The sequence below is a fragment of the Cyclopterus lumpus genome, chromosome 22, assembly GCF_009769545.1.
Source record: "Cyclopterus lumpus isolate fCycLum1 chromosome 22, fCycLum1.pri, whole genome shotgun sequence".
Classification (NCBI taxonomy): Eukaryota; Metazoa; Chordata; class Actinopteri; order Perciformes; family Cyclopteridae; genus Cyclopterus; species Cyclopterus lumpus.
In genome coordinates this window covers 11,693,283-11,707,366 of record NC_046987.1, presented here as the reverse complement: position 1 = coordinate 11,707,366, position 14,084 = coordinate 11,693,283, and the positions used below count along the sequence as shown (strand labels likewise).

Genomic DNA, 14,084 nt, shown 5'->3' with positions numbered 1-14,084 from the left:
TCATCTTTAGTTTGAATTGCTGTGTTCCATATACTTTAGTTCAGGAGCAAGTGTTGCATCCAAAGCAGCAATTAAACTGCAATCCTTGAAATCGGCCTCTTTGCTGTTACTCACTGTTTCTTTCAAACAAGCTAACTTCGCTTAGTTTGCTCACTTACAAATGAACAATCTTCCCACTGTGACTTCTCAGCAATAAACTTGGCTTGTGCTGTTTTTAGTTCCCGCAGGCTTCGTTCCCTCCGTGTGCCTGTTAACAGTACTTTCCCCATTGAGCAGATTAGAGGTCTTGTAAGAGAGTTAAGTCCTGGTTAATTTAGATTTAAGACTGCAGTGAGGTAATGATCTGCCTGCCAGACTCTGTCTCTAATCCAAGTAGTCAGACTTCTTCACTCCGTCAGCTGCACCCCCCCCCCCCATACTGTAAACGTATACACCACCATCTATACTATACACAGGCGGGGCAGCTTTGCTGTGCCCTAAAATGCCCAGGAGCCTATAATTTTCATGGTGACAGAATAATAAGAGACAACTAACCAAATCCATACACTGTAATCCATCAATGTGGGTGTGTGAGGACGCTTTTATTGCTATCTTTGTGAGGACCAATTAAAATGTTCAACCATGTTTGTAAGGTCATTTGTGCATTGTGAGGACATTTTGGCTGGTCAGAAGACTATTTCATGAATAAGACATACAATGTGCTTTTTTTTTTTATGTACGTGCTGGTGTTAGCTGGCTCGCCATTTTCACAAGATTGGTGGCCCCTCCCCTTTTGCTGAGTAGCCAAGATGTTGACCATTGAGGGTGAGAGGTGTGTCCCACACTTCTAACCTTTTCACTGTACAGCATCCGTATTTTGCCATACATGTCAGTGGGAATGAACTCATGGAAAAAATAGCAAGAAAATGCAAATTAAGACAGATTTGGTTTTAAGATAAAAGTTATATCAGTGAGGTTTACAATTATAAAACAACAAGTGTGTTTGTGTCTGTTTCTGTTGCTCTAATAAGGCCCTTGACTAGAAATATCAGTGACTGTAATTTTGGTGTACGTACAGTATGGGTACCATCATATACTGTGTGTGGGTGTATAATTATGTATTTCTGTTCCTGTTAAATAAAAGAGTGGCAGGACAATATAGAGGCCTCACTCAGCAAGAGGCTATGAGTTGAAGCAGTTTGTGCTTTATATTTCATGGTAGACTGAAAGGTTAGTGGGCGTGTTATTTACTCCTCTTTTGTCCAGGATAACGTGGAACATGCTTATAATACAGTTTGGAGTGTCTCTCTGCCCCATGGTCATATTTCAGATATGGCAGCATATTGCTCTGCTGAGATTAAAACATCTACATGAGGATGCCATTGTTTGTTTACCAAACCTCAGATTGAGTTATAAACCCTCCTTGACACTGACTGCATGTCTCTATTAACTGCAGTACCAACCAGGGATGCATAAAACAGTTTAATTATTACTCCTGCTGCACAGGAAGCCTCTCCGGATGCTTTTGTCTCTCTCAGCTTGCTTTTATTGTACAGGAGGTTCTGATATTTTTAAGCGACTTAATTAGCATGAAATTAATTGATTAATTGGTTATGTGCGGTTGTCACCTGCTGTGCAGATCGACTTCTGCACCTCTAAGTTGCAGTAAATAATCAGGATAAATGATTTGTATTAATTCATCTGATGTGACAGATGAAACATTTATTTAATTTTTTTGTTTTTGCATCTATCAAATTATCAGTTCTCCTTTCATTATTTTATCCATTCATTATTTACCTATTAATAAGGCTGGTTACATGGTGTGTGTCAGAACTCCCTGATTCCCCTCACAATGAACACAATTTATATGCACATGGTGCCTCTAAAGGCATATTCTTTCAAGCAAAAAGGTTGGGTTCTGGTTTGGTTTTGGGAGGATTTTTTAATTTTCCGACTGGTTCAATGCCAAAGGAACTCGGAAAAGCTTCTTTTCTGTTTCCGCAAGCGCTTTGAAAATAAAACTCTTCGATTGGCCTGGTTTAGCTGAATGTCTATTGTATTTAATAGCAGCTGTGTTAGGAAAATGCAGCTTCTCCAACACAGAGTTTATTTACTGTCAAAGCATTACTTATTGGAAAATAGTTATTGCACAAAACCCAACGATAACTGCTGTAGCTACAGACACAAACAGGAAGTGGTTATATCTTTATTAATAGAGAAAACTGATCAACTAACTAAGAGTACAGAAATGGCGAGGCCTCCTGGTGGCCTACGGCTTCAAGTTACAGACCATAAACGTCCTCAGCTTGAGTCCAGTCAGGACCTTTGTTTCCTCTCATCTCACAGGAAGCAATAAAATTCCCCCCAAAATACTATTTAAAAAAAAAAAAACATAAATAAAAGTGCAGTGTTTTAGATCATTCTTCCTTTGAGTGGAGCTGCTGCATGAGCAAACAAGAGTGAAGCTAATCAAACTGCATTAGTCAAGTCAAATTCAAGGACTTACCACTGCACCACTTCTCTATCGATGGTGCAGCACTTTTCTACAGCTTTGGAAGCCTTTGGTCATATTTTTAACATTTAGTTTTCATCAACAAATCTAAAATGCTGTCACGAACCGGCCGTGGAAGGATGTGTTGAATGACTCAACATTTGTTTGGGTCTTTCCGGGTGCTTTCCACTGTGAACCAGCAAGATTACACAATTACCCCAGCGACAAAAGCTAATTGCCATAATAACAGAAGCTCTGCCCTCGGGTGCTACCTAGAGAGAATGCCTCATACAGTACACCCCACCACCCCAACCCACTCTCTCAGAATGCCACTTCTTCTAAATACATCCGCTGATCTAATCATGAAGCCGACTCTCACGGGATATGAAACTACTATGTCTGAATATGCACACTCAACCCATCATATATACAGGTGTGTGTGTGTGTGTGTGTGTGTGTGTGTGTGTGTGTGTGTGTGTGTGTGTGTGTGTGTGTGTGTGTGTGTGTGTGTGTGTGTGTGTGTGTGTGTGTGTGTGGAGGAGGAAGGCGAGGTGAGGGAGGGGCACATATGTCTTATGTGTGCAGGGAAGTGCTTAATTCAAGAGCCTGGGAATGTGGCCTCCTTTTCATCACTCGCCTATGAGTCTTATTTGACATGAGGAAGTGCTCAGTGTGGCAGAAGCCTTCATATCCTCTCCGCTCTTGTTTTTCTATATACCCTCTTTTCATCTCTTTCTCTCTCTGAACTCCTCTTTTTTCTTTTTTTTCGGGCTGCCTTTTGTGCTGAATATTATTCAGGCTTCCACTGAGAAATCTGCCAAGTCCAACAAAAACAAGGTAAAATGCCCAGACAGGAGCTGTGGGCTATATCAAGTTAAGATGATGCTTTTTAATAACCAGAGTAGTACATCAAATTCAGAATACATGCGTTTTTTCTGAAACAATACAAATATATTTGTCGGCTAATAGCAAAGAAACAACCTCTTAAGCATTGTGCTCTTATTAGCCTGTTAGTGTGCTATGATAAACATACAGTACGTCTCTTTGTATATTTATGAGCTGGTAGTGGGGAAATGCTTATGCATTTTTAAAGATGTAGTCTATATAATTCACAAGAGGGAAAATACCAGAAGGCTCAAATCCTCAAAGGATTGGAGCGGCCAATGATCAGCGGTAGTGTATTCCAGCTCTCAACTGCTTAGAGCGGCTATAATCAATAATGTTATATTAACAAAGAGGTCACATGTGGTGATGAACCCTCTGAGAAATACAACCAGACTCAGCTCTACAAGGCTTTTTTATTGTCTTTTTTTTTTAGGTTTTATTAGTTTAGTTTTGGTTGCAACTTAATTACATTAATGAGTTTCAGTTCCAGTGCTCTGGTATTGTGGCTGCTCACCTACCGGGTCAGTTAATGTTTTCCCTTCCTGCTTTGACAAGTCAAAATGTCTGCTGTGCAAATGGCCTATTGAAGGCTGAAGGATGAATTTCTGTATCTTTAGAAACATTCATTTCTAGCAAATGTTATCACTGAAAAAATATTTTTTTTATAGTTCATATCTTATCAAAAATCTTGTTTTTTGTCCTTTTAATTTGACCTTTAGTTCCTCCTGTAATGATGAACATTCAGTTTGGGTCATCATGTTATTTTAATGTCAGCGATTGTGATTCTCAGCAAAAGCTGACCTTTTTCAGATTGTGCCGTATCGCCTGCTATCCTTTCGTCATAAGCATATCGTCACATAGTTTTCTTTGCCTCTCATCTCTGTCATCTGTCTACTCAGTCAACCCTTTTTTACAGCTGAAAATCCAACAAGTATGAAGCGTTGGCCCTGAAACTGGATTGTATTTCTATTTTTTAGTCAGTCGGAGCAGCTGTGATGTTAAGCAGCTATTATGTGCCCTATTGTGCCTTGTCTCCTCTTTGTCATCTGACCTATGAGAGCCCACCGCCCTCAGTAACTACACACAGAAGCATTTAACACACTGTCAAAAGTGGTGAGAAATTAGCTTAGCTGCTCTTCGAAGATGTAGCTTAGCGCTTCATTTCAGGAGAAATTGTCTCATTTAGATCTACATCCCATGATGCATTGATTGAGCAACACACTCTATATGTAAAGGAGGGGTAGCAGAGATGCTTGCTTTATTTCTGACTGCTCAAAGAGAACTAAATCAGTCAGCTTCAAGCTGGAGGCGCTCCATCCCTCTGGCCCGAACTGCTCCAGAAATAGGGCCTGTTTTTGTAAGAAGATCCATCTCAGAGACGCAGCCGCCTCCCTCTTTCCCTCCCTATCTTTTCCCAGAGAGCCTCTGGTGGTCTGTTGGGTCTCTGAAGTGGAGAGAAGTGTTAGTTATGTGATTAGAGAGTCTGTTCAACTAATTTAGAGATGTAGGAAACATGATGTTTGTAGTTATTCCTCATGGTTTTGCAAAGTTCTCCTCAAATGTCGAGGCAGTGAACTTTATTAGATGTCCATATCTTGCAGCCTCAGTAATGACATTGATTATTATTTCCACAGGAGAGGACGATTGTTTTTTATTTGCATTTCCATATCTTGATACATGAGGAGTAAGATTAGATTTGCATTAGGTTCAGTCTTTGTCAGAGCTGTCAAAAAAATATCTTGGGAATTTTTTTAGATCAGATTATATATTTGAATGTATTCAGCTTGTGTAAAAGACTAATGTGTTTCCTGTTTGTTTTTGGCGTTCCTGTTTGTCCCTGGGTGGATGATATTTATTGTGTCACCATTTTCCAGCCAAGATCAGCATCTACATCTCGACTCACTTTTGTCACAATGTCTCTCTGCTCAAATCATTGTCATGAATAAATTGTGTTGTGATAGCTTTGATATGATATTGCTGCTGGTTAACCAGACAGCAGTTGTGCAGTGTGGAATGATGGATATTTGACAGGCAGGATGGTTGTAATCGGGGGAGTAGTTGCTGAAATCCATCTGTCAAGTGAGCTTTAAAGGCTTCTCCCTGAGGAACGACATGACGTCACTGTGCAGTTTATTCTCAGACTTTCTGATACCGTTGGAAATAAACCTCTTTATGTCACGTGTCAAACAGGTTATTTAACTCGCTAAAATGTAAAAAAATTAAAATTAAAAAAAAGGAAATGAAAATATATTGATCCTTCTGAGAACACAAAGTGTTTTATTCTGAATTCCTTCCTTGTACTGTAGATTTTATGGGATTATATCCAAAATGCACTTTATTATTTTCTAAGACTAAACATCAGGTATTCAGGGTCTAAAAGCGGCCAATAGAAGCAACACTATCTCATCACTGAGTTATTTGGGGCCATTCGGAGGGGGGTCTCTCAGGTGTCGGTTGTCTTCCTCCTGCAGATTATGGCGCCTCAAAGGAGACGTTTTTCATGTATGGGTGGTCACATGTTGGCTTTTCAATGTTACTGCCGTCCTCGGGGCCTTGGAAACAAATCCCAGCCCCTGATCATCACTGTGAAAGACAACCTCATGCTTCTGCTTCCTAATGTTATCATTTCTGCCATTTGGATTGTTAATGTAATTGTAATAAATTGCTAGTGGTATAACATTACACTGTGTAAGCTCATTCACTTCTGGCTCTCAACAATTGGAACAATTAATCATACCTTTGGTTCTTGTCACCAATTCTGTCTTTTTTCCTATAGCCTCATAACTTATACTGTGTTATGCTGCTGGGAAACCTCTCTAACGGCGTCAGGCCTGTCCAGTGTGTTATTCCCAATGCTCAAGTATTATTGTTTAGTAACATTCAATGTAATAATGGTTTGTGAACGCAGGGCACAGTCTTCAGCACTCCATACTTTTTCCTTTTTGAAAATGTACTAAATTACAAGACAACTGTATCCGGTTATACGACATTTAAAATGTTAAAGCTGCAACAATTAGTCTGTTAATCAAGGAGACTCAACCTAGTACATTAGCTATTTGTACATTGGATATATGATAGTAATGAACTATCCTTGGTTTTTTGTCAGACAAATCAAGAGATTTGAAGACATTACGTTGGGCTCTGGAAAGTCGTGACGGATGTTTTTCTCTACTTTATGGCATTCCATAGATTAAACTATTTATTGGTTGATCAAGAAAATACTTGGCAGATAATAAAGGTTATTTTCAGCCTTAACATATTCTGAGACGCTGCCCGCTTATAGTCCGGCTCTTTTTCCACCTGATCATATTTCCTTTTGCTGCTGCAATGTCTGAATTTACATGTCACCTTAAACGAACTACTGCAGAGATTAAGTTTCTGAATAACTCGACAGCCAGTAAACACATCAACAATGCTCTTTAGTGATATTTTCTTGGCCCTCACACCATCAGGCTGCTAATGTGAGTCTGACTGACACTGAGGTGTTGAAAGTGAAAATTAGGGAAGCGCTTAGTGACTTCACGGGTTCTGCGAGGGAACCTCACCTCTGCAGGTTCTCGCCTCCTCTCCACCTGCCGATATGTGTTGTCACCTTCAGGCGCATGCGGTGCTAAGCTCATAACAGCACTCACACGTGACACTCATGGCCCTTTACTTCATAATCTCAAGCTGTATCTCTCGTTTGTGGTCAATTTTGTGATTTTCCACATCCCATATGTCTTTTTAGTTTTCAGCTCTGTGGTTGTGAACATGATTGCTTTATGCGTCCTCGTAGCTGTATCCTTGTGTGTGTTTGTGCCACTTTTCATTAGTTTTTTTACCAAGTGAGTCTCCAGCTGGGGTTTTTAACACAGTGTATAGTACCTGACACATCACACACACACGTCTGCAGTGATGCCTCTAAACATTTCTTCATGTGCTGTACTGGTGCCACAACACCCCAGTAAAGGCCAGCATACTGCTGTACCTACAGTGGCAGGGTGTTATTCCTAATGTGGTAGCTGCAGAAAGGTGTGGCTCCTCAGTGACCGCTCAACTAACCAGATGATTATACAGTAACTCTGATTCATTGGTTTCCCTTCATACACCACCATCACATGTACACTCTTCTGGTCAACAGTAACAGTCAGAGTGCAGTGAAGCATCTCTATAATCTAATATTCTCTACTATTGGGAACTGAATCCTGCCCAGTGCCCACTCAGTTATTTAGCTTTCATTGCTCAACTTAGAAAAAACTCATAAAAGCCTCTTTCATGATTCACTGAATGTCTTTAACCAAGACTGATTGGTACATCTAGAGTTTGTCCATGAGATTTGACTGTTTTAAAAAAAAAACTAAAATACATGGATTATTTTGTTGTTGAGCACAAAGAAAATTATGTACCTTTTGGTTCAAATGACCAGGTGCTTAAATTATCTTAGACATTAGTGAGAGAATCACAATAACATGTTGAGCTTTTATCGATAAAATTAATCTGTGTCTCTCCGCAGTCGACAGAACAATGTCACAATATTTACCGGGACTCTTCTTATGGCCTCTCTCTCTCTCTCTCTCTCTCTCTCTTCCATCAGTGAACAGAGTATCTGCCAGGCGCGGGCCTCTGTGATGGTCTATGACGATGCCAGTAAGAAGTGGGTGCCCATCAAGCCTGGGCAGCAGGGCTTCAGCCGCATCAACATCTACCACAACACTGCCAACAACACCTTCAGAGTGGTGGGCGTCAAACTGCAGGACCAGCAGGTGAGACACGCAAGAAATAAACAGCATCACAATCACTGGACATGTCTGATGCACTGACTTCAGAGCTACTTTTGGATTTAATTACATGGTCTTTGACTGATGTGAGGCGTCCATATTTGTTGTTTTCAGGCACCTACATATTAGTAAGTGCAGTATTACTAAGATTTCAGACAAATCAGAGTTTCCCAGTCGTAATTATTACCTGGAAGTTGGATCTCGTCATCACAAAAACTCTTTAATGCGGCATTACTTATAGCAAATGAATCACAGTTTTCACAGGTTTTCCAATTTTACATTATTTAACAGCTGTGCCCTTGTGTTTTGACTTTGTATTACAATAAAATGTGTGTGTCTTCCTTTTCTTTTCAATGGATTGGAACATATACGTACATTGAGTTAAATACTTGAGTGTGTTCCTTTATGAGTGATGAGTTGCACATTATCAAATCTATGTAAAACATTTAAATTCACAGCTTAATTTTCCTTCCCCTACTGAAGGTGGTGATCAACTACTCCATAGTGAAGGGACTGAAATACAATCAGGCCACCCCGACCTTCCATCAGTGGCGTGACGCCCGCCAGGTTTATGGGCTGAACTTTGCCAGTAAGGAGGAGGCCACCACTTTCTCCAACGCCATGCTGTTCGCCCTCAACGTTCTCAGCTCACCTGACGGTGGAGGTACGGAGTCACAATATATCTTTGAAATTCATTTGTTTTCCACATTTGTATTTGACTTCCGAGCAGGCAGTGAGGTTTTTCTGATAAAAGTTGTAATTAAATAAGCTTGTCACAGTAGAGAAGTGAGAGATTCAAGTTCTTGAATCATAAGCTGGTGTTGGAAACCTGCTGATGGAACCGTTTGGTTCAAATTACAACTTGCTGACTTAAACCATCATCTGTGAACAGTTTAAATCTATTTTTGCTCTCAAAAGAATGTCAGGTAACCACAAACAAATAATCCACATAGTCGTATGTTTTCAGTTTGTTTTGACTACGAAGACGGTCTTTAATAGATACTGCCTCATCAAACTCTACCCTGTGAAACAGGATGCACATGGTGTGCAGACAATATTGCAGCACAATAATCTAAATTGTTGATTATATGTCCACATTAATTCAATGCACTGCAATATACAAACCATATGAAGTGTAACTACTTAACTAAGCTGTACTAACCTCTGCTGGTTAATAACTTGTACTGCATGCACTCTGCACACTACACCAAATAACTGTAATATCAGCAGCTGGTTTATCACTGACTGAAATGTGTCTTCATTTAAAGATGCATTTAAATCTTCATTTCAATACATTAATTTTTGCGATTTAAAGATATGTATTTAAATTAGAAGAACTGTGGTTTTGGGGGTTTTATACATTGAGAGCAAAATAATTTGGTTGGAACCCTGAACTGAAGCCAAACTCGCGGCTACTCTTGGTTTACTAAATAGTGTCTGACCAACTCTAGTTACAAGCTAGTTGTGTGTGTGTGTGTGTGTGTGTGTGTGTGTGTGTGTGTGTGTGTGTGTGTGTGTGTGTGTGTGTGTGTGTGTGTGCGCGGTCTTGTACTTCTATCCTGGTGGAGATCTTTACCTGACCCCTCCCACAAGCTTCAAAACACTGTCTAGACACGCTCCATGTAGTTTTCTAGGAAGTCTCCATGAAAGGCATTTTCTAAGACAAAAATGTACTGCAGTCCTCTTAATTATATTTATTTATTATATATTTAAGCAGGGTTATAGTGGTGTACTTGTATATTTATCTGTGTGTGTGTGTGTGTGTGAGTGACAAGGCAAATATGATATTGAGAGAGAATATATGTGACTCTCCCACTGGTGGCTAAAATATCTCAATGTGGCGCCTTAATGTCGTACCCCGCCGTGCTCACATAGCAGCCCCTTCTTTTTTTGGGTGCATTTGGATGTGGGATCACGGGCCTCATCATGCAGGGCAAAAGTTTTGACTTGAGTACATTGTTTATGCTGTTTCTTGCTGAAAGAAGTAGCATAGTTACATAAAATGTATTGTATAGTGCTGAATAGGCTGTGTACAAATCATGCTGACTCCAGAGATTTCACCTGGTGTCCTCAGAAGGGTTTCTTCCGCCATCATCCTCCTCAGTAAGTGTCCTGCTGTAGAGGAATTTGTCCACTAGCAATGCATGTTGTCTGTGCTTACAGAAGCTGAGCATCAGTTATTTTCTCACCATAAAGAAGAGGCTGTTTGTTTGGGAGAATTCGTAATCATGCATTGTGTTACTTATAATGGTGGAAAATTTGTATTTCCATTTTATGTTACCATTTTATGTATAACATTCGAGCTGTGAATATTGTACAGCTTTCTACTTTTCAGATCAAGATTGTACATAAACACACTAATAAACTGAAGAAAAACAATGTATTGTTAAATTATAAAACAATGGTTCTCAACCTTTGTTGCTGTGAAACTTTGTCTAGCAGAACAATTCTTTTAAGGATATTTTGTACACGTCTGACGTGGAAGGAGAGTCTGAAAATGCTTTGTAGTGATCAACAATGAATCTGCTGGTAGTTCATACCTCAATAACTATGGGTAATTATCAAAAGGTGTATTCCACACCACACATCCACAGAGCAGATTTAGATTCAGAGTACGAATCAGAATAAAAGTCAGATAACACTTTGGAACATTTTTAAGTGAAGGTGGCAAAGTGATTCTGTCCATCCGTATGTTAGTGTTAATGCTGCTTCCGGGGAGCCTGACATTAGTAATCCATCATGTTTTAATTGGGTGTTCTTGTGAGTGTTTAAAGAAATATTGGGGGAGTACAAGAAGGAGGAATAATTGATTTCCCTTTAATCCCATATTAAAACCACTACACACATACAATGGTCTCTTGAGCGCCCCCTAACATGCTTACAAGTCTGATCAGGCCCTTTCTTCCCCTGAGCTTCCTGTTCTTCCTTCACCATGGCAACAGCGAGCGACATAGACCATGTCAGCAGTAGAAACACACTTATGCATGGATACACATGCAGGACAGCACAACACAGGGTGATAATTGTCTCCTTCACGTCTACCTCGATAATGTCTGCAGAAAGGTTCATTGTGTTTTAAGAGTAAATTCACCTAAATATTTCATGCAGAAGTTGCTGACCAGAGAGCATTTGTTTATGTATTTGTACCTTTATGTTTCTGCAACAACTATTGTTGCTGGTGCAAACATAATAAAAATGTAATGCAGGCCTATATTTACAAAGCCTGTACGTCGTCACAGAATATTAGTTTCAACTCCTGTTTAGCTTCACATTGATTGTGATATGAAAGCTTCTTCAAGATCCGGATTGCTGATCTAAAGAGCTTAATGAAGTCTGATCAAAGTAAACAGTTATTATTTCAGTGTCCTGGTCAGAATATTTGCTGAATTTAATGTGCAGCTTTGCCAGCAGAGTGCATAATTACAATGAGCTAACAAGCCGAGGTCAGGGGAGTCTGAAGGAGTGAAGCAAACAAGACGTCTTCTAGGTGTCACTTCTTTTTCCGCGCCTCTCGTTATAGTACCAAAACAAATCCATTAACCAGGTCAGCTGAAGCAGAATACATTGAAGTATGTGATTATCCGCAAGTGATACCTGCAGTTAGCATTTTTAGTCTCTTACTGCACGAGGAAAGAAAACAAAACGCACACGTTGAGGGTTTGGAGCCAAGTCAATTTTATTTTTATAGCCGAAAATACACATTTGTCTCAGTGGACAGGAAAAATTTCCCTTTTTAGTGTGTGAATATATATTACATTTATATGTTATTTGTTATTAGCTTGTCAGTTTCCTTTCACCCACTTTCAATACACTAACCTACATAAAGCTTTGCCATTAAATAAAGTGTGTGTGTGTGTGTGTGTGTGTGTGTGTGTGTGTGTGTGTTAAAGAGTCGGAATCCATAAACTACAATTTGAGGCCACAGTTTTGCCCCTGACGCCCCGCCCACCTGCTCTAGGCACATTGAATGGAAATATCATATGATTTAATGACTGGTATTCTGGTGAAATATGATAAGTGCTCTGCCTGTTGCTCCCCGTTAATAGCCGCCCCAGAATGAGGCTCTAACTTCGTCACTCAGTGGGGGGGCTGAAGACTGTCTGTAGTTGGTCAACAAGCAAAGTGCTAAATGGAGATACTCAATAAAGATGCTGATAATTTAGCAACTTCTTTAAACAATGTTGACAGTGACTGAAATACTGATAAGTTATCTTTTGTTGACAGAACTGTATTTCTCACCAATCCAATGTATTTGCACTTCTTAGAGTATAAGTATTTACATTTCATGAATTTACATGATATTTCCCTGTTATATATCTCTGTTTCTTCCTCTCGCTTAGATTCTTTGCTGCTGTGGTTTAGAGTTTAAATTCCTGTGGCCGGCAACATGTTGAGCAAATAACATTATAAAGAGTTTGTTGGCTCTCCGGGGCAAAGTCACAGTTCCTCACATGAAGCCGGCTGTGGCCTGGTCATTCAGTAAGCGCCGCTTCTCTTCCTGCTCTTGCTACTCTGGGACTATTTTGAGGGCTTGTTTACAGATGGAAATGTTTCTCATAATTACTCCCTAGTGATCTCACACATATTTTACAAAGACATGTTACACACATGTTTAGATGTGATCTGAATCCTACAGTGAAAACAGAAAGAGAAGCACAGGACATCTACATTTTGCAAATGGATAGATTGACTGACTATAAAGGTGCAGAATAGAGTGAAAAAACCAAGCTACTTGTGTACTTTCAGGCTGTGAAATACGGTTTATAACAAACGAAAGAGCAGGAAGCAGCAGGGGGGAATGGAAAGAGTAAATACAAATAAGAAGTGAAACTTGGGGTTGAGACAAAAGGTCAAAAGGAGAATAAATGAAGAGAATTAGGGGAGAAGGTTTAAAGGGATAGGAGGTTAAGGCTTGAGGGGTACCAGGACTCGACTGGGTGTTGACACGCAACATAGAAACTTGCTATAATTGACAAATATCAACATGATATTTATGTCAACCATTGAAATTTCCCAGAGCACAAGATTGCTTTTGTTGACCAACGTTATAATAATAATAATGCATTCAATTTATATAGCGCTTTTCGTGGTACTGAAAGACACTTTACATAACATAATTATAACTAAACAAATAATAACTAAAATTACAGGTTACAAAAAAGGGACTTTGTCAGTTGCTCGGACCCTAATAAAAATAATAAGAACATAGAGCAAACAATCACACATTAAAAGCAGTTCTGAACAGGTGGGTTTTGATTTGCGATTTGAATATGGAAAGATCAGTGCAGTTTCGGATGAGTTTGGGGAGAGAGTTCCAGAGGGAGGGGGCAGTTATAGAGAAGGCTCTGTCACCCCACGTCTGGTGCTTGGTCCTATGTGGGATGGATAGGAGATCGGCATCAGAGGAGCGGAGCCGACGGGATGGAGTGTGGTGGTGGAGCAGGTCGGTGAGGTAGGACGAGGCCTGATTATGGAGGGCTTTGTGAGTGAGGAGAAGGATTTTGTAGTGGATCCGTTGTGGGACGAGGGTACAAAAAACGTATATGCTTAATCAATGACCTGAAGATTATTGTCTTATTTGTTTTAGCTCTATAATTATTCAAAAGTAAAAGACATTAACATAAAAGGAGAGCTGTGGCTATGATGCGTATCTTAATAGTACAGATGATGGCTGATGTGTGGATTGATGTTCTTCCCTTCAGGTCCAGTCGTCCAGCGACAAAATGGGCCCTCCTCCGAAGAAAGCGAGGCACAGAGAAGGTACAATTTATATCTGCTGTGTAGAAGAGCGTACATAAAGCTGTCTTTGCACAGAGAAGCAAGTAATACTTATGATAATAAGATTCAGAGCAAATGGCAGAAGACACTTTAAATGGAAGTACAAAACAAAGCGTCTTAGTCGTCTATGCTGCTGCTATCTGCTGCTTCTTCTAAGTCTGTGGCACTATGATCCCTAACAAACCCCTTCAGAT

General features: G+C 39.9%; 1 protein-coding gene across 3 annotated transcripts in view; it reads left to right on the top strand.

Moving 5' to 3' along the window:
• evla (Enah/Vasp-like a) overlaps positions 1–14,084 on the top strand; it is a 33,580-nt gene that overhangs the window by 12,221 nt on the left and 7,275 nt on the right. For all 3 annotated transcript variants that reach the window (XM_034525424.1, XM_034525423.1, XM_034525422.1), the window contains exons 2-4: positions 7,929–8,097; positions 8,596–8,776; positions 13,815–13,872. In XM_034525424.1, the coding sequence (XP_034381315.1) occupies positions 7,929–8,097; positions 8,596–8,776; positions 13,815–13,872 (408 nt within the window). The remainder of the gene's footprint in view (positions 1–7,928; positions 8,098–8,595; positions 8,777–13,814; positions 13,873–14,084) is intronic.